The 18,033-nt window shown below is 58.5% G+C and overlaps 1 protein-coding gene across 1 annotated transcript in view; it reads right to left on the reverse strand.

Moving 5' to 3' along the window:
- The window catches only part of AGAP3 (ArfGAP with GTPase domain, ankyrin repeat and PH domain 3), a 114,866-nt gene that overhangs the window by 10,445 nt on the left and 86,388 nt on the right, over positions 1-18,033 (reverse strand). Inside the window, exons 12-13 of the mRNA XM_058020742.1 lie at positions 9,800-9,973; positions 5,043-5,204 (exon numbers count right to left, since the gene is read on the reverse strand). Coding sequence (XP_057876725.1) covers positions 5,043-5,204; positions 9,800-9,973 — 336 coding nt within the window. The remainder of the gene's footprint in view (positions 1-5,042; positions 5,205-9,799; positions 9,974-18,033) is intronic.

Here is an 18,033-nt window from a genome sequence, read left to right on the forward strand (position 1 = left end):
GTCAGGGGTGTGCACATGAGGGTCCCTCAGAGGGGTAACAGATCTGTGTAAGGTCCCCAGGAACCACAGACTGAAGGGGTGGGACCTGATGGAGACAGGGGACCAGCTGAACCACAGAATGCCCAGCACAGGCTGCCTCCCTCCCGCCAGGACTGAGCAGGGAGCTCCAAGGTCCGTAATGAGCTGGAGTGACTTGTTAGCACTGAATTAAGAGGCTTGGTGGAAGGAAGCGGGGGTGACAAAGCTGTGTGGGGCCGGCGGGAGCTGAGCGATAGCAGCTGGAATCCCCAGCAATCTGGTGAGCACGGCTCAGCCTCACACTCCTGCCTTGCCACGATGGGCCTCGACAGCCCCTGACAGTTGGCATTAATCACGCACATCGCCCCAACACAACTCTTTACTGGCCATCAATTTCCTGTGGGTTTTAAAACTAAAAAACAAAGACAAAACCGCGTCGTTTGGCCGCCACTGAGAAGCACATTAAGGGGCTGTCAGCTTCTCGCCATGCACCCTGCATCACTCTTTAAGCACATGAGAAGTTCATTATCCCCGGAGCTCTGGCAGCCATGGGGAGAGTGGAGCAGGGAGCGTCGCAAAGGTGCCGCTGCCCTCAGCCGTGTCTGCTGGCTCTTGGGCCCTCCCGGGAGCACCAACAGGGGCCCAGCGTCCAGGCAAACAGGAGAGGGGCTGCAGGGGGCTGTGGGCTGCTCCACGCCAGGACAGGGCACTCCTGGCCACAGAGCCGTGCTGGGCTCTGATAAGAGCAGACTTTCCCAATGGTCCTTGCAGGACGACACTGCACCTACACCAGGGGATGAGCATCTCCGTCCCCTGACAGCCTGACACGCGTTTGCCAGCCTGCGGGTGCTCCCTGACAGCCCGAGCTGCACTCCCCAGCTCGGTGACATCTCCGGCAGCCCAATCCCACGCCTGCCATAGTTTGCGGATGCTCCCTGGCAGCCTGACACAGAGCTCTCTTTAACATGAGCCCATGTAAAAAAGCAACAGCTCGTTTGATTTATGATACTTCAGAACAACTAAGATTCAATTGCTCTGCACGTCCCTGGCTCTGATTACCTCCTAAATGAGATAAACTGATGGCAATTTATCCCCAGACCTCACCAACTTTCCCAGGATGCTAACCTGAGCTGCTCGCGCCTTGCTCCCGGCGTGGGGCGGGGGGAGGCAGGTGCAGGCAGCCCGAGCACAGCCCAAACCTGCTCCCTCCATAGCCCCGGGGCTGCTGCTGCCCAGGGACCGCAGGGACGCTGTCACCGAGGCCGAGCCTGACACCCTGCCTGGCCCCTGCAGCTCCCGGAGAGTGGGGAGTTTGGGGGTGTCCCTCCGCAGCACTCCCCACACCAGTACAGCCACGCTGAGTGAGCTAACAGAAAGCAGGGCTGCTCACTGGGCTGTCCCCATGCCCCTGCCAGGACACTGAACCCTCCACAGAGGGACGAGCACCACGAGGGGACAGCAGCTCAGCCACACAGGATGGCAGCTCTGCACAGGGCCCGACAGCCCGCTCCTGGCACAGCAATTTCACACTTTCACCATGCTGACTATGCAGAAGCAAAAACCTCAAATTACCCTGCTCTGAAAAAAACTGCCATAACTGTTCAAAGCAGCTAAAAAAGATTCAAGGGGGTATCAGTCATACTTATGGACACCAGTCCACGACACAATCCACTGTCCATGCCCATGGTGTGGGGCAATGCTCAGCCCAGGGTTCACAGCTGGACCATTCAGACATTGGCTCAGCATCTCCTCATGCTTGTTGCCAGGCTCTGATTGGCATGCAGGACAGTGACCCATCATGGGTGGCACCTGAACACCAGTCCCAGAGTCACTCACTCCTCTGCCTTTGCCCTGCTGGTCTTGCTAATGAGCTACCACAGTGTCCAGAGCTGCATCAGATCTTGGAACAGTCCCGGAGCTCAGAGCAGGAGAGAGACCAACCACATCAATCCCAAAGGCACCAGGGCAGGAGCTGTGCAGCAGGCACGTGGCAGGGGGGAATGGAAAGGATGTGTGACCCAGCTCCATAATTCATACTGAGCACAGGGATGCACGTGGTCCTCTCTTGAGGATGTCCCCCTCATGCCAAAATGGGGCACACAGCTCATTGCTGCTGGCACTGGCCAAAAGCAAGCTGGGAAGCTCAAAGTGCAGCAACAGTGGCTGCTCCCGTGGACTCAGAGCATGGTTCTGCTGGCACAGACGCTGCCACAGCAGCAGGTCCTGTTGATGCAGGGCAAGCTGGGAGCACGACAGAACTGACCCAGCCTCTGGAGCTCCAATTTTGCAATTGGATCAATTTTCCAATATACTGTTAAAAAAGAAATGTGAGTTCAGTTTATCAATAGCTGACCAGAAGCCAGACAGCCACTCTGCAGCAGCCCATGGCAGCACTGTGGCCCAGCACAGGTCTGGGAGCAGCTGGCTGTGCCAGCTCTGCCCCTGCAGCACTGAGTGGGCAGGGGCTGCACCCACTCCCCTCTGGAGAAGGACACAGGGGCCTGGACAGCCTGGCTTCACACTGGAGACGTGGAGGATGGGCTGCCTGTGTGCCTGTGGGTTGTGCTGTGCTGTGCTGTGCTGTGCTCCCCTCACTCTGCCATGGTGCTTGCACTGCTCCTTCCACTGCAGCACTGGAGGATGGGCTGCCTGTGTGCCTGCAGGTCACGGGTGCCCCCTCTGCTCTGCTGTGCTCTCTCACCCTCCCGTGGTGCTCACACTGCCCCTTCCACTGCTGCACTGGAGGATGGGCTGCCTGTGTGCCTGTGGGTCACGGGTGCCCCCTCAGCCCCAGAGCGGCTCAGCCGCCTGCTGCCAGCACGGTGGCACCAGCAGCACTGCAGAGCACACACTGGGGGCTCCTCCTGCTCCCAGTACTGGTGCCAGAGGTTCTGGCAGCACGAGGATCCACAGCGTGCAAGGTCTGTGCAGTGACGGATGAAGTTTGGCAACTGACACCGGTAAATGAAGTTCTGTGTTGAAAAATGCCGAGGAATGCACACTGTAGGAAAAAGTTACATTGCTAAAACACCTGATAGGGCTCTAAATTAACTATATCAACCTGAGACACTTCAGGTAAGACAGACCTCTGCCCAGCTCACCACCACAGCCAAGGACCAGTGCAGGAAACAACAAAAATACTCTGATGCACTCATGCTTGCCCCATGTCTCCACCCCCATCACTCCACCTTCCAGGGATGCTGCCAAAGCAGGAAGGACAGAAAGAGCGACCATGTGTCTGAAGAAATATGCCTGTGAGATGATGGAAAACCTGGGATTGCTCAAAGACTCCTGTCCTGGGCACACAGGAAGGGTGACAGCCCTCTAGCCTGTGCATCTGGGAGCAGAGGGCTGGGAATTCTGCCAAGCACGCATGTGTTGTTCAAAAGGAACTAATCAAATTTTAAGACTTCAAGCAGTGGTTAGTCTGTGTTACTGCTTCATAAAAGTGTTCCCACATTCAATTCCCTTTTCCACTAGGAAATGGCATCCCATTCTGTGTAAGGTCAGGTCCCAGCCTCTGCACCTCCCACACTCCATCAGCTGAGCGGCCGCAGCACCAGAGCTCCTCTGCAAGCACTGACACACCAGTCCTGTGCTTCCTGGCCTTTGCTGTGCTCAGCTGAGAGCCCTCATGTCCACATCACAAACCCAATCATCACAAAGGACAGCTTTGGACCTCCTTTACAACTCCCTTGGCATTTCATTTACAGGGCAGGACACACTACTTCAGCACATGCTTTCTCAGTCTCACGTGTGGGGGTGCAAAACCATGCCCTCCTTCACTGCCCCACTATTCATACAAAGAATGAGCCTCTCCTCTTGCCCAGCACTGGGCTGAGAACTGCAAACCAATCTGGGCAGGGCAACAGTGGGTCTGAGGAGGTGACACACACACAGAGCCAAGAACAAAGTGCAAATACAGGCAACGCTTCTTGCTATCCATGGGACACCAGCTTGACAGACTCAAACGATGCTCAAGGTTCCTCAATCCACCACCACAGAGGGGAAGCCTGTCTTAGACTTGTGCATTTCAGATGCAGACAACTACAACAGTGAAAAAACCCAGCAGAGCTGCCCAACTCTGCACATCATCAGACGATGATCCCAAGAACAACAACTTGAGCTGCTCTGCTGTGGGACACCTGGCTGCTGGACTGCAGGCAGACCAGTGATTTGGAGCAAGGTGCCAGGACAGCTGCAGCACCTTCAGGTACAGACTAATATTTCCTGGATTGCTTTGCATCAATTGTTAGCTTCAAACACTTGTACTGAAACTTCCTTCCCTGTGAATTATATCTTTACTTTGGTTCACTGCAGAAGCTTATTTAGTGCTGTAGGACAGGATGACCAAGAATAAAGTCACATCTCACTTTTCCAGCAGCTATATCATGATGCAGGCTTTAGAGAACAGGACTGCCAGGCTCATCTCCACCTGGACAAATCTGGGGTCTTCCCCATGCCTTGCAGCCTCCCTGTCAAGCTTTGGGTCCCTCTTCAGCAAGCACAGACACCAGAATTTCCCAACACAAACCCCATCAGTTCTCTGAACATTGGGAAAGCAATGCACATGCCTTCAGGGGTCCCCTGAAGCAGACCAGCTCTTCCAAAAGACCCTTGGCTTGAGGCAGGTGACCAGCACAGGTCTTCTAAATTATGAAAGTCTGGACAATTTACAAGTCAATGGAATTAGGTCCTTGCAGTGGGAAGTGTCTGAGAGCACACCTTAACCATATGGTGTACTCTCAGGTCTGCTGCTACAGTTAGCAATTGTAATTACCAGTGATTGTCTGAGCACACACAGGCATGATGGTGGTTGTGCAGGACATGTGGGAAACGGAGGGAAAGGCAGATCAGAGAGGCTGGTAGCCCTTTCCTGCCCCAGCCCAAGCTGCTGGGACAAGGAGTGCTCTGAGCCCCAGGTCACCGCTGAGCCCTGCATGACGAGCACCCCAAGCCCCAGGCCCCAGAGAGCACCCAGGACCCTGTGAGCAGCAGAGCTGCCCCAGGCAGACCCTTCCTACCTTCTGCTGCCGTGCTGGGGCCATCCAGCCGAGTTGTCCCTGTGCTCTTTTTCCGGCGATGCTTTTTCCTGTTGGCATGTGGTGACGGAGGCGGCTCCAGCTTTGGGCTGGCAGCACTGGAAATGTTTGGGCTGGAGCTGAGGGAGTCGGCAGTACCGTTAGCTGGGGAGAGAAATAAGGCAAGTCATGCACATGGGACAGTGACACTCCTCTCCCAGAGACACCAAAGCGCTCTGGAGCCAGCCCTGGTACTTGGCTGGCTCAACCCACACAACCCCATGAGACAGGGCAGGACCTGAAAGCCCCATGGCACAGGGCCACTCCCACACCCGCTGCAGCTGAGGGCTGGCAGATCCCACAGGGGCAGCCAGGCTGGACCCCCTTGGCACTGGGATCCGTGCAGAACGATCCCACAGGGGCAGCCCCAGCACCCGCGCAGCCGGACACGTGCAGCAGCACCCCTGCAGCAGCACCCCTGCAGCAGCCCGGGGTCCCCAGCGTGTGCCCCTGGGGAAGCAGTGCCCTCGGGCAGTGCCCTCACGGGGCTGGGAGGCGTTTTGGGCAGGGACAGCCCAGGAGGCGGTGTGGCTCTCGGGGCAGAGCCGGGCCCCAGGGCCCGTGCAGAAGCCCTGCCCTCCCAGCACTGCTCTGCCAGACGAGGTGACTGGGGCTGCCACGCTCAGGAACCTGAGCGTGATGGGCTCAATAGGCTTCCGATACGGAGCTGAAGAAGCTGCATCCCCAGCAGCAACGCACCAAATTTATCCTCAATCATACTGTTCCTTACAATTAATAGCAGAATTAGAAACAATCAGGGAGCTGCCTAATTACTGTCAATTAGAGTGCGCTAATCAAGCTCCGATCACACACACACACGCTGCCGCTGCACTCACCATTAAATGTCAAATTTCATTAGAGACCAGCAACAAAATCAAAAGCCTGACATTCAATTTCAGCAGCACACACAGCGCAGGCTTCCAATCAGCATAAAAATGCAGACTCCGGGGAAGGCAACGAGGCGCAGGAGTCCTCGCTGCACTGTTAACCCTCTCCTAAATCCACTCCCGCCTCTGCAGTGTCCACCCAGCCCAGGGCACAGATGGCAGCTCCACGCCCAGACGCCCAGGACCCCTGCCCTGGGCAGCTTGCTGTGCCCTCTGCCACAGCCCAGTGTCCCCCAGCAAGTGCTGACTTCCCATTTCCCCGTTGTGTGGCACCTGGAGTTAAGAAAGGAACCACAGCACTGCACAAGGGCAGCAGCTCCAGCAGTGGGATGGCAGGGACCTGCCAAGCCCTTCTCCCACCCCAGCCCATCCTCTGCTCCCTTGGCTCATCCTGGTTTGCTCAGACTGGTTTTTGGGGCTTGGTGGTCTCGACAAACACCAGAAGTGGGGTGGAGAGAGGCGCAGAGGGTCAGAGGCAGCAGCTGCCCCAGCAGGGACCGAGGTGCAGCTGGTGTCCCCTCACACAGCTCAGAGAGGCCGCAGCCTTGGAGCTCTCCCAGCTCTGCTTTCTCCTCACTGACACACACCAGTAGGGTGTTTCTGCTGCTATTTATCCATGGGGAAATAGTGCACCCTTGACAATTAGGACAGATAAATCTAATAAAATCAGACTCCAGTTTTCTAAATATAAATTACTGATCCTGCTACAGGACTGTGCTTGGAGCAGGTGTGAAGCACCTTCAGCTCCCAGCCCTATGTCACAGGGGACCTGAACTTTCTCGTGGCGCTACCATGCCACACATGGTGCCTCCATCCTCCCTCTGCTGCCCACCTGCTCACCAGGATGCTCCCCGGGCCCAATCCCACACCTCTGGCACCCTGCCCCGCTCCCGGCTCAGTGACAGGGTTGCACATTTCTGCACCTCTCCTGTGGCCTGCTGAGAGCCTGGCAGCTCCTGAGGGAACCTCACCCACGTCCCTGCTCTTACTGCCCAGCAGCCAGCACAGAGCTGGGCACTTGCAGGGCCCCGTGGGACGGGGACAGGGTGGCAATGGCGTGGGGGCAGCACACGGAACACACTCTCTCTGTTAGATCAGGCATTGCTCACTCTGTCCTTCCTCAGGAGGGCAACTGAACCCCTCTGACCCACCCAAGGACTTCCAGAGCCCCAGGTCACCAAGGGAACCTCTCACAGGCACACCTGGGATCTGCTGGGCCCTTCTCCAAAGCAGTCAGCCTTAGGGGGGCCCTGGGACCCCACAGGTGGGCTGCAGAGCTCCCACACAAGGGACAGATATAGAATGTGCTGGAGCACGTTCGTATGACTGCCTGGCCCCATCCCACTGCTCCTCCATGTACTCTCCAGGGCACAACCAGAGCAGGCAGCCTGTCCCCAGGAGCTGGGATGGCACCTACAGCCTTGCCATGTGCCCAACATCAGCTCTGAGCGCAGGAAAGCTCCTCACCTGCCCTGCCATGCGGAATGGAAGCACAGCAGAGAGCCTGGCCCTGGCAGAGCTGGGTTCAGCTGTGGGCAGGGCAGCCTCCCCCAGCTCAGCTCAGCTCAGCTCAGCTCAGCTCCTCCATGGAGGGAGGGCTGGCTGCTCAGCTCAGCTCAGCCATGTGGGAAGCACTGCCCCCAGCAAGTGCCCCCTCCCTCAGCACACTGAGAGCCCAGCTCTGCCAGCTGTGCTGTGGGGACAGAGCAGGGATGGGGAATGCCTGGGGATCCTGTGCTGTGGGGACACAGAGCAGCTGGCCCCGTGCCCAGTCTGTGCAGCACTGACAGGGCTTGGGTGGTGGCACCTGAGAGGGGGTGAGCCGCCACCAGCAGGCAGGACAACAGTGAGCATGGGGATGACACCCCATCCCTCCAGGTCACTGGCAAGAGCAGCAGCACAGAATCACAGAATGGTTTGGGTGGAAAAGGACCAAAGCTCACCCAGTGCCACCATGGCAGGGACACCTTCCACTGCCTCAGGCTGCTCCAAGCCCTGTCCAACCTGGCCTGGGACACTGCCAGGGATCCAGGGGCAGCCACAGCTGCTCTGGGCACCCTGCTGCTTCACCACCCTCTCAATAAAACATCTCTTCCTCATATCTAGTCTAAACTCACCCACTTTCAGTTTAAAAACATTATTCCTTTTCCTGCTACAACAGACCATGCAGATCAGCTCTCATCTCAGTCTTCAGTTACTGTGCACAGAAGAGGCAGATAGATCCAGGTGCTGTGAGCACAGACAGCTCCTCCATGGGCAGGAACAGAAGGACACGGGACAGAGGGATGGGGGCAGAAGGACAGGTGGCAGTGAGATGGGGGACAGAGGGATGGGGGCATGGGCTGGCTTGCTGTCCTGCGCCATCCAGGGCAGGGCAGGGCAGGGCAGGGCAGGGCAGGGCAGGGCAGGGCAGAGCAACACGCAGCACGGCCACACCAGCCCCCAGCTCTGCAGAGGGAGGAAGGCCGAGACGTGCCAGGCAGCTCCGGGTGCAGGAGGGAACTGGGGCACGGAGCTGCTCTCCAGAGGGCTCACGGCACAAAACTGTGCCAAGGCAGTGCCCCGTGCGGCGCTGCATGAGCGCACCGGAGCTGCTGCTGCTGCTGCCGAGCACGCCGGGCACGGAGCTCCCGCGGGCCGGGCCGGGCCGGGCCGGGCGCCGCCTGGGGGGACCCTGCCCAGCCTGGGGGGACCCTGCCCAGGCCAGGACAAGCACCAGCCGTGCCCAGCCCAGGGACCGTTCCCAGCCCGGGACAAGCACCAGCCGTGCGCAGCCCGGGACCGTTCCCAGCCCGGACAAGCCCCAGCCGTGCGCGGCCCTCGCAGCGCTGCCTCCGGCCGGCCCTGTCCGAGGCCGGGCTGCGGCACATCCCGCTCAGCGCTGCGCCCTTCCGCTCCCCGCGCCCGCGCTGCCCCATCAGCAGTAACAGTCTGATTAATTCGCTTCCAGCAGGGAGCTGATGGGGCCAATGATGGAGCCGCTGCATCAGGCGCGCTGAAATTGATAGTTTTTCACAGTTACAAATGAGGAGCCTCCTCAGCTGCAAATGGCGCCCGCACAGTCGGACTCCGGTAATGATCATAAAGAGGCTCCTTTAAACTGCGAAAGCCCCTGGGAGCGGGCGGGGGGGCGGCTGCCGCGCTAATGAGAACTACAAGGGGCGAGCAGGCATGGAAATGGCTCCTCCACTCTTGATGTGCATTTAACTGCTTTTTTAGTGCGGCGGCAGAGCCAGGAACGAAGGAGTGATGAATGCAGCACAAAAGCATTTATTTTCCAATTCGGCAAAGTGGCTACGTTGGGAAATGTATGAATTATTTTAATTCACTCAACTGTCCTGAAACATCACTGAGAGCGAGTGAGCGTGGGGGGAGGGGGTGGGCCGTGCTCGGTGTGTGCTCCAGAGACAGGAATCACTCCTATTCCTTCAACTGCCCCGAAATGTGGGACAGGGGGGCGCCAGCAAGGTGCAGCGATGGGGGAAAGCAGCGGCACGTACCCCAGCGCCCCAGCACGGAGCTCAGAGCACGGTCAGAGCACAGGGCTCCGAGCCATCCTGCTGCAGAGCAGGGGCCCCTGGCTGGAGCTTCTGCATGCCTTGCAGGACGGCTTCCTCCCCGGTGGGACACTGCCAGCTGACCCGCACCGAGGGGACAGCCCCAGCGAGGCCCGAGGCTGTGTCTGACACCCAGGAGCACAGTGTGGGCTCACAGCCGCAGGGCAGAGCTCAGCCCGGCCCCACGGCTGCAGCGGGCTCTCCCCCGGCTGTGGCTGAGGGGACAAGGCCAGAAGGGGCTGGGGCAGCTACTCACAGGGGTTGGGGCAGCTGCCGGGGATGGCCACGGCCTCGTTCCACTGGTCGGCACTGGAGACAGAGTAGGAGCGCTGGTGCATCCCGTCCGGCTTGGAGCTGAAACCCACCAGGTTGATGCCGCTGATGGAGCGCTCCGAGTGCAGGGACGTGCTGCTGGTCGAGTGGGGAGCACCTGCAGGAGAGACATGAGCACGGACTGACTGACTGCTGCCTGGGAGCACGGACTGACAGACAGACTGACTGACTGACTGACTGACTGCTGTTCGGAAGCATGGACTGACAGACTGCTGCCCAGGAGCACAGACTGACTGACTGACTGACTGCTGCTTGGGACAGACTGCTGCCCGGGAGCATGGACAGACTGACTGACTGACTGATGCTTGGGACAGACTGCTGCCCACGAGCATGGACAGCCTGCTCCCTGGAGGCACTGGGGGAGAGAAGGCAAAGCTGTCCCGTACCTGATGTCACACTCCTCGGATGGCTCCACACGGGGACAGGCTCTCCCTGGCTCTCCTCTCCCAAGGGGTGCTTGTGCATCACCCCAAAGGTGCTGACGGAAGAGCCCAGCACACCGCTCCTCCCAGAGGGAGCCCAGCTCAGTGGGCTGCAGTGCAGCACCCCGGCATGCACAGCTGGGATTCTGGCACACAGCTTCCCCACAGCTGGAACTCACAGTCATGATTTTCACTAGAGCCTCTGGCCCCTGGCAAACCCAAACCCAGCCCACAACCAGCGCAGCCACTTTCACCTCTCAGCTTCACTTTCCTGTGTGTCCCTGGCAGGAAATCCAGCCATGCTGGGGGCACTGGGAGAGAGTGTGAAATCACATGGAGGGTGCCAAAGAAACCAGCAGATGTCTGTAAGGTGGGGGTGGCAGGTGGAAGCTCCTTTTCCCACAAGCTCAAAACTGCTGCATCTGAGCCCAGAAACCTGAAGCCCCAAGAGAGGAGTGATTTTGGGACTAGAGACTGTCACAGAGGACAAGATCACTCAGTGAGGCAAAATGGGTCAAGTGTTCCTGGATTACAGGAATACCCAAAATGCCCAGAATAGCAAACAAATGGTTCTGAAGTGAGCACACAGCCTCCCTCCCGTTCAGTGTGCAGGCAATGTGCCCCAGAGGACACTTGCCCGAGGGACCCCTCTGCACCTGCCCAGCACCAGCCCCCTCCCAGCTCCCCTCAGGCCATTCTGCTCCAGCCCCTGCACAGCCAGTGCTCTGGGAGCTCAGGGCTGAGAGATCGGGCCCTGGCCCTGCTACAACGCTCCCGCTCCTCCCTCCCTGCCCCGAGGCACCGACACTGAGCTGGGACTCTCAGGGCAGCCCACCTGGCCATGGCCCAGGGCAGGGCATGCACAGCTCCAGGTGCTGCACACCCACAGCTCCTGCAGCCAGCATGAGGCCGGGCTGTGAGGAACCACTGGTCTGATGGGGCTGCTGCAAGTGGGAGCCTTCCAGGGAAGCAGAGGAACACCTGTGGGAGCAGGTCCTCAGTGGGAGCTGCCAGGACAGCTCACCTGCCTTCCTGTGGGAAACCACATGCACTTGGCTCCCATGGATCCCAGCACGGCTGAGGTGGAAGGGAGCCCTGGCATCATCCTGTACAGCCTGGGTCAAGCAGAGCCCCCAGAGCCAGTGGCCCTGGACTGTTTCTGATGAGTGTGGAGCATCTCTAAGGAGGGAGATGCCATAACCTCCCTGGGCAACCTGTCCCTGTGCTGTGCCACCCTCTACCAGGAGCAGAGCCCCACAGAACCCCACGTGAAGCCCCAGAGCTCATACATAAATGTATTTTCTGTCCTTACAGTTTCCATGAAAACCCAAGTGCTGCTATTTAGATATGTAGCATTGCCAGGGCTGCCAGGTGTCTGACAGGACAGCTCAAGAGTCCAAACACCCCTGGAAAGGCAAGTGCTGAAAGGAGGGGTGACGTGGCCACCAGCCCTGCACCAGGCATGGCTGCCACCCACCGTCACCAACACCATCACCATCATCATCACCACCACTCCTTCATCACAGCACGGCATGTACCTCCCACCCTCCTCTTCCCTGTGCTCATCCTGCACCAAAATGCACAGCCCTGCACGGCTCCCCTGTGAGCCCCCCTGCAGCCCCCACCTGCCAGCAGTGCTGATGGAGGTCGTGCTGGGACACGTCTCCCTGCACCTGAGCTGCCAGGACCCTGCAGTGGCCTGCACCCTGTGCTCCCCAAGCTGCCAGGACCCTGCACCCCAACGTGCCAGCCCTGTGGCCTGCACCCTGTGCTCCCCAGCCCACAGGACCCTGCACCCCAACGTGCCAGCCCTGTGGCCTGCACCCTGTGCTCCCCAGCCCACAGGACCCTGCACCCCAACGTGCCAGCCCCGTGGCCTGCACCCTGTGCTCCCCAGCCTGCAGGACCCTGCACCCCAATGTGCCAGCCCTGTGGCCTGCACCCTGTGCTCCCCAGCCTGCAGGACCCTGCACCCCAACGTGCCAGCCCTGTGGCCTGCACCCTGTGCTCCCCAGCCTGCAGGACCCTGCACCCCAACGTGCCAGCCCTGTGGCCCGCACCCTGTGCTCCCCAGCCTGCAGGACCCTCCTGGCAGAGCCCCTCCACGCTGCCTGCCTCCAGCCCGGCTGCTGCATGTTCCCCCTCCCTCCCTCCCCTTGTTCAGCGCCACAGAAACACGTGTAAAACCATGACACTGACTTTGCCTCTAATTAGCCCTTAATTTACAAGACACACTCGGAAGGGTAATTAGCTGGCGCTCCGCTCCTGACTGCTGCATCCATCTCCTCTCTGCCTCCTCGTGGGAGGGAGCCTGCTGCTGCTGAGGCAGGGACAACGCTGCTCTCCTGGGATGGGATCAGCTCGCGCCTGGCAATGGGATAACGGGATGGGATGGGATGGGATGGGATGGGATGGGACAGGATGGGATGGGACGGGATGGGATGGGATGGGATGGGATGGGACAGGATGGGATGGGACGGGATGGGATGGGACGGGATGGGATAACGGGATGGGATGGGATGGGATGGGATAGGATAACGGGATGGGATGGGATGGGATGGGATGGGATGGGATAAGGGGATGGGATAATGGGATGGGATGGGATGGGATGGGATGGGATGGGATGGGATGGGATGGGATGGGATGGGATGGGATGGGATAAGGGGATGGGATGGGATGGGATGGGATGGGATGGGATGGGATGGGATGGGATGGGATGGGATGGGATGGGATAAGGGGATGGGATGGGATGGGATGATCAGAGCTCAGACAATGTCTGCCAGCACCAAGCCCCAAGTGCCCCCAGCCCTGGCTACGGCCACAGCCACGGAGCAGAGGAAGGTGAAGAAGGGAGAGCAGAACCAGAGGGCCTGGAAGAAGCTTGCCCTGCAGAGGGGAAAGTCCTGCAGGAGTCTGGGCAGTGCAGATGTGACCCCTGCTCCCTCCCCCAGCCAGGCCAGGAGCCCCAGCCCAGCAGGACATGCCCTTCCCTCACACTTCCGAGGAGCAGCACAGGCTGCCACGAATGCCAGGGTTCCATTTTGAAAGGAGCAGCTTCCACCAGCCCCTGCAGCCCCTGCAAGCTGCCTGGAGTCACCCAGCTTGGGGAGCTCCCTCTCAGCCCAGCCATGCTCGCTCACAGACCCTGTGCTGTGCAGCTCCTGCTTCTCCCAGGAGCTGCTGGGGGCTCCAGCAAGGCCAGAGCTCTGAGGGTTGCATCCCTTTGAGGTGACAGCCTGGCAGCTGTGGGTGTGCTCCCTGTGCATGGGGTGAGGGACAGGGGACATGCAAACCTCTCCTGCCTCTGGGCCAGCGCTGCAGGACTGAACCCCAAACTGCTGACAGCTCCCCAAGCCCCTCTGCCCGTCGGTCTCCTCGGGACCCCAAAAGAGACTCACATGGCTCCCTGTGCTCTCACACGGTGCCTTTCCAGTACAGCCCAGCTGACAACATGGCACTGGATGGAAAATGACACAAAACCAGAATGGCATGACGTGTGGCAGCCCAAATGCTTTGGGGAAACACCTGGATCAGAGTAAACTGGGAATTCCTCATTAGGGTGAGGCTGCCCAGGGAACAGGATAAAGGGGAGTCAGCCAAAAGAGCACCACCAGTCAGGAAGGAGATAATTTGCAGAGTCACTTGAGGATCTTTTTAGGATCTCTTTAATATTTTCAAGAGCAATTTGGCAAATAAAACACAGGGTCCGGTGATATTTCCTGGTGACATTACGCTGGGTGCTGCTACCAGGCCCTTACAGTGTGGAGGAAACCAATTTTGGCACAGGGAAGGGGCTATGCTGAACTTTGAAGAGGCACCAGCTGGAGAGCCCTTCTGGGCTCCCCCTGGGTCCAGGGCCAAGCACAGGGCAGGCGTGTCCCCTGGAGTGCCAGGCTGCTCCCTCACAGGCACAGGGACCCTGCTGCTGCTGCACATGGGCAGGGAACTGTCACCGTGTGGCTCAGGGCGGCCACGGAGGAGCTCCAGGATGGGTGAGGCCACCCTGGCATGGAGCAGACCCTGTGTTCTCTGGCACTGCAGAGGCCAACAGCACAGTGCAGATTAAAGCCATTAACTGCCTGCCAGGCAGTGTCCCAAGGAGTCATCAGTCACTCTGCCCCTCAGCCACTTGTTGCCAACCTGTCATCATCTATTCCCAATAAAAGCAGGATTATTGTGAGTCACCTCAGCACGCTGGCTCCCCAGAGCCTGGCGGGAGCCTGCAGCTCAACAGGGCTCAGAGCCTCCCCAAAAGCTGCAGCAGCTCAGGACCCTGAGCAGGGCTGAACAAGCTCCAGCTGGTGGGACACCTCCTCTCCCAAAAGCAGCGGGCCCTTGAAGGGAGGTGAGAGCCAAGGCAGAGCTGCCTGCCTGTGAACCCTGCTGCTGGGCAGACACAGCTCAGCCCACGCCACGGAGCTGCAAGGTGACCGTCCTGGGAGCCCCTGTGGCTGCTGCTCCAGAGCCTGCCCAGAGCCAGGAGCTCTGCCAGGCTGGTTTCTAAACACAGCACTGCGTGCTGTCACCTGGACAGTGCTGTGCCCTCCCTCCCGAACAGCTTCCACGAGCCCAAACACCTGGGCTGGCTCCCAGCACCCAGGAGCCCCCGGAGGCAGAGGGGCCGTTTGAAAGACATCACCCTGGGCTCTCCCTGGGAGCTGGTCCCCATGCTGAGCACCCACAGGCGTGGGGGGGCACGTTCTGGGGTGACAGACGGACAGACAGACAGACAGACAGGTGTTCTTTGGGTGACAGACAGACGGGTGTTCTTTGGGTGACAGACGGACAGGTGTTCTTTGGGTGACAGACAGACAGGGGTTCTTTGGTGACAGACAGACAGACAGGTGTTCTTTGGGTGACAGACGGACAGGGGTTGTTTGGGTGACAGACAGACAGACAGACAGGTGTTCTTTGGTGACAGACAGACAGGGGTTGTTTGGGTGACAGACAGACAGACAGACAGACAGGTGTTTTTTGGGTGATAGACAGACAGGGGTTCTTTGGTGACAGACAGACAGACAGACAGACAGGTGTTCTTTGGGTGACAGACAGACAGGTGTTGTTTGGATGACAGACAGACAGGTGTTCTTTGGGTGACAGACAGACAGGTGTTCTTTGGGTGACAGACAGACAGGTGTTGTTTGGATGACAGACAGACAGACAGGTGTTCTCTGGTGACAGACGGACAGGGGTTGTTTGGGTGACAGACAGACAGACAGGTGTTCTTTGGGTGACAGACAGACAGGTGTTGTTTGGATGACAGACAGACAGACAGGTGTTCTTTGGGTGACAGACAGACAGGTGTTCTTTGGGTGACAGACGGACAGACAGACAGACGGACAGACAGGTGTTCTTTGGGTGACAGACAGACAGGTGTTGTTTGGATGACAGACAGACAGACAGGTGTTCTCTGGTGACAGACGGACAGGGGTTGTTTGGATGACAGACAGACAGACAGGTGTTCTTTGGGTGACAGACAGACAGGTGTTCTTTGGGTGACAGACGGACAGACAGACAGACGGACAGACAGGTGTTCTTTGGGTGACAGACGGACAGGGGTTCTTTGGTGACAGACAGACAGACAGGTGTTGTGTGGATGACAGACAGACAGACAGACAGACAGACGTTCCTCCCCGCTCTGCCAACACTGAGCGTCTGTGTGGAATCCCTGACCCCAACCGGGGCTGGGGATTCCCAGCCCCGCTCCGTGGCAGGGCCATCAGGATGTGCCAGCTTGCCCACAGCAGGAGCCATTGCCCGCACTGGGCCTCGCAGATGCTCTGACACAGGAATCTCCCTCCTCTCTAGGGCTGCCCTTGCACAGCACGGCTCTGGACATCTGACATGCCAAGTGGGTGAGCGACACCCAGCCCCTAGCAGAGCTGACTGGTGTGGGTACAAGCCAGCAGGACAGGAAACCCTGCACGGTGCCCGGGCTGGCAGTGCCAGCAGCACGGGCAGGGCTGGCCAGGGCACCCCAGCTCCCCAGGCAGAGCTCCAGAGACACAGGATGAGCCAATGCCTCTGCAGCCAACACACCAATGCACCTCTGGTTCAGAGGGTGACCGAACCCCGTGCAGCTCTAGAGGGCCCAACAACGGGCGAGCCTGGCATTGGGCACCGCAGTGACGCTGCCCCCAAACGCTGTACTGAGAGCACTGAGCACCAGCCCGGGCACTGCTCAGCTCCTGTGCCTGTGTCCAGCCTGGGCCCTGCCCCAAGCCCCACACTGGGCACCCCAGCCCACGAGGAGCAGCTCCACGGGCAGGGCAGGGGAGCTCTGCAGGGAGAGGCAGCTCCTGGAACAGCAGTGGCACACCTGGAGCAGGGAGCAGCCACAGCACAGGTGTGCCCCTCTGCCACTCCTGCCTCAGCAGTGACGGATCTGCCACAAAATCTGAGCCTCACTTGAATGCTGCCCGCGCCACAGAGATCACAGTGCTGCTGGGTAAGGGTTCCAGTGGTTAATTGCCTTCACTGCTGAAATCTGGGCCTCATTTCTGGCCCGAGTTGTGTTCCTTCTGCCACTGTTACTGCATCCTGGTACATTTTATCTGATAAAAAGCTCTCTCACCAAATTTCTGTTCCAATACAGGTATTTACAGGTGGTGTTGAAAATACCTCTTAACCTTTTCTCCGGCAAGTTAAATATACTGAGCTCATTGAACCTTCCTACAAGGTGATTCTGAGAGCAGTTCCTGGTTTTTACGGCCTTTCCTGTCCATCATTTTTAGTCTCATCCTGTGGACACGTAAATCCATTAACCTGAGCTCTATGGAAGTCCTCTCCACCCCAAAACTCACTGCTACCATCCTCACCTTGACCACATCTTCTACAACTCCTGAATTAAATAATTCAGCCTTGCTGCTTCCAACATGTCCACATCTCCTACCTGCTGTTTAATTTGCTGCCTAATTACAGCTGGAATATGAAGAATTCATCATTCTGTGCTGAGATACATCATCTTGCCTCTTCCCAAACACCAATACCCAGCGCTCATTGAACACTTTGCTTTTTTCCTTATCAACCATTGTATTATTCCCACACAGCAATGAAAGAAAGCTGGGGTTAGGATTCATGAGTTCCTAACACACTTGAAGAAAGCCCTTTCACTGTGTCCTGTTCTGCATCCCCCCGTGCAGCCACGGCAGTGCAGGCTCCTGTGCCAGCCCAGGTGGAAGGTGGGCTGGGGAATGAGCTCCTGGGACTGGATCCATCACTTTAATCTGTGTGTTATATGGAAACCCCATGGAACATGAACAGCTGAGGATCAGAGACTCGGTGGGATACGTGAGCAGTGACTGTTCTTGTGGCTCAGCCTGAACACTGGATCACAGGGTGACCCAGCCCTGGGCAGAGATGAGTCTTTGGCATGGAATGGCGGTGAAGGAGACCAAGACAGAGAGTGCCAGGAGGACACGGGAGCTGCCCTGTGCTCAGCACCTGGAGCAGGAGCTGAGACACAGGAGCTGAGTGTTTGCCAAGCAAAGCAGCTGTGAGAGTGATGAAAGAGAGGTTTTCCTCTGGGAGAAGGAACAGAAGTGAAGTGACAGGCTTGTGCAGAGGTCCCCAGAATGGGGCAGGCAGTGTTAGTGTCCCCATCAGCTGGGACACCCCTGTCCCCACAGAGGAAGAGACGGGGGCTGTCCCCAGCAGTTGTGCTGTGCTGCTGCTCTCACTTCATCAGTGACTGTTCCCCAACCCCCATCACCACCATTTGTGCAATGCTGTTTAA

Source organism: Melospiza georgiana, chromosome 1 (genome assembly GCF_028018845.1).
Source record: "Melospiza georgiana isolate bMelGeo1 chromosome 1, bMelGeo1.pri, whole genome shotgun sequence".
Classification (NCBI taxonomy): domain Eukaryota; kingdom Metazoa; phylum Chordata; class Aves; order Passeriformes; family Passerellidae; genus Melospiza; species Melospiza georgiana.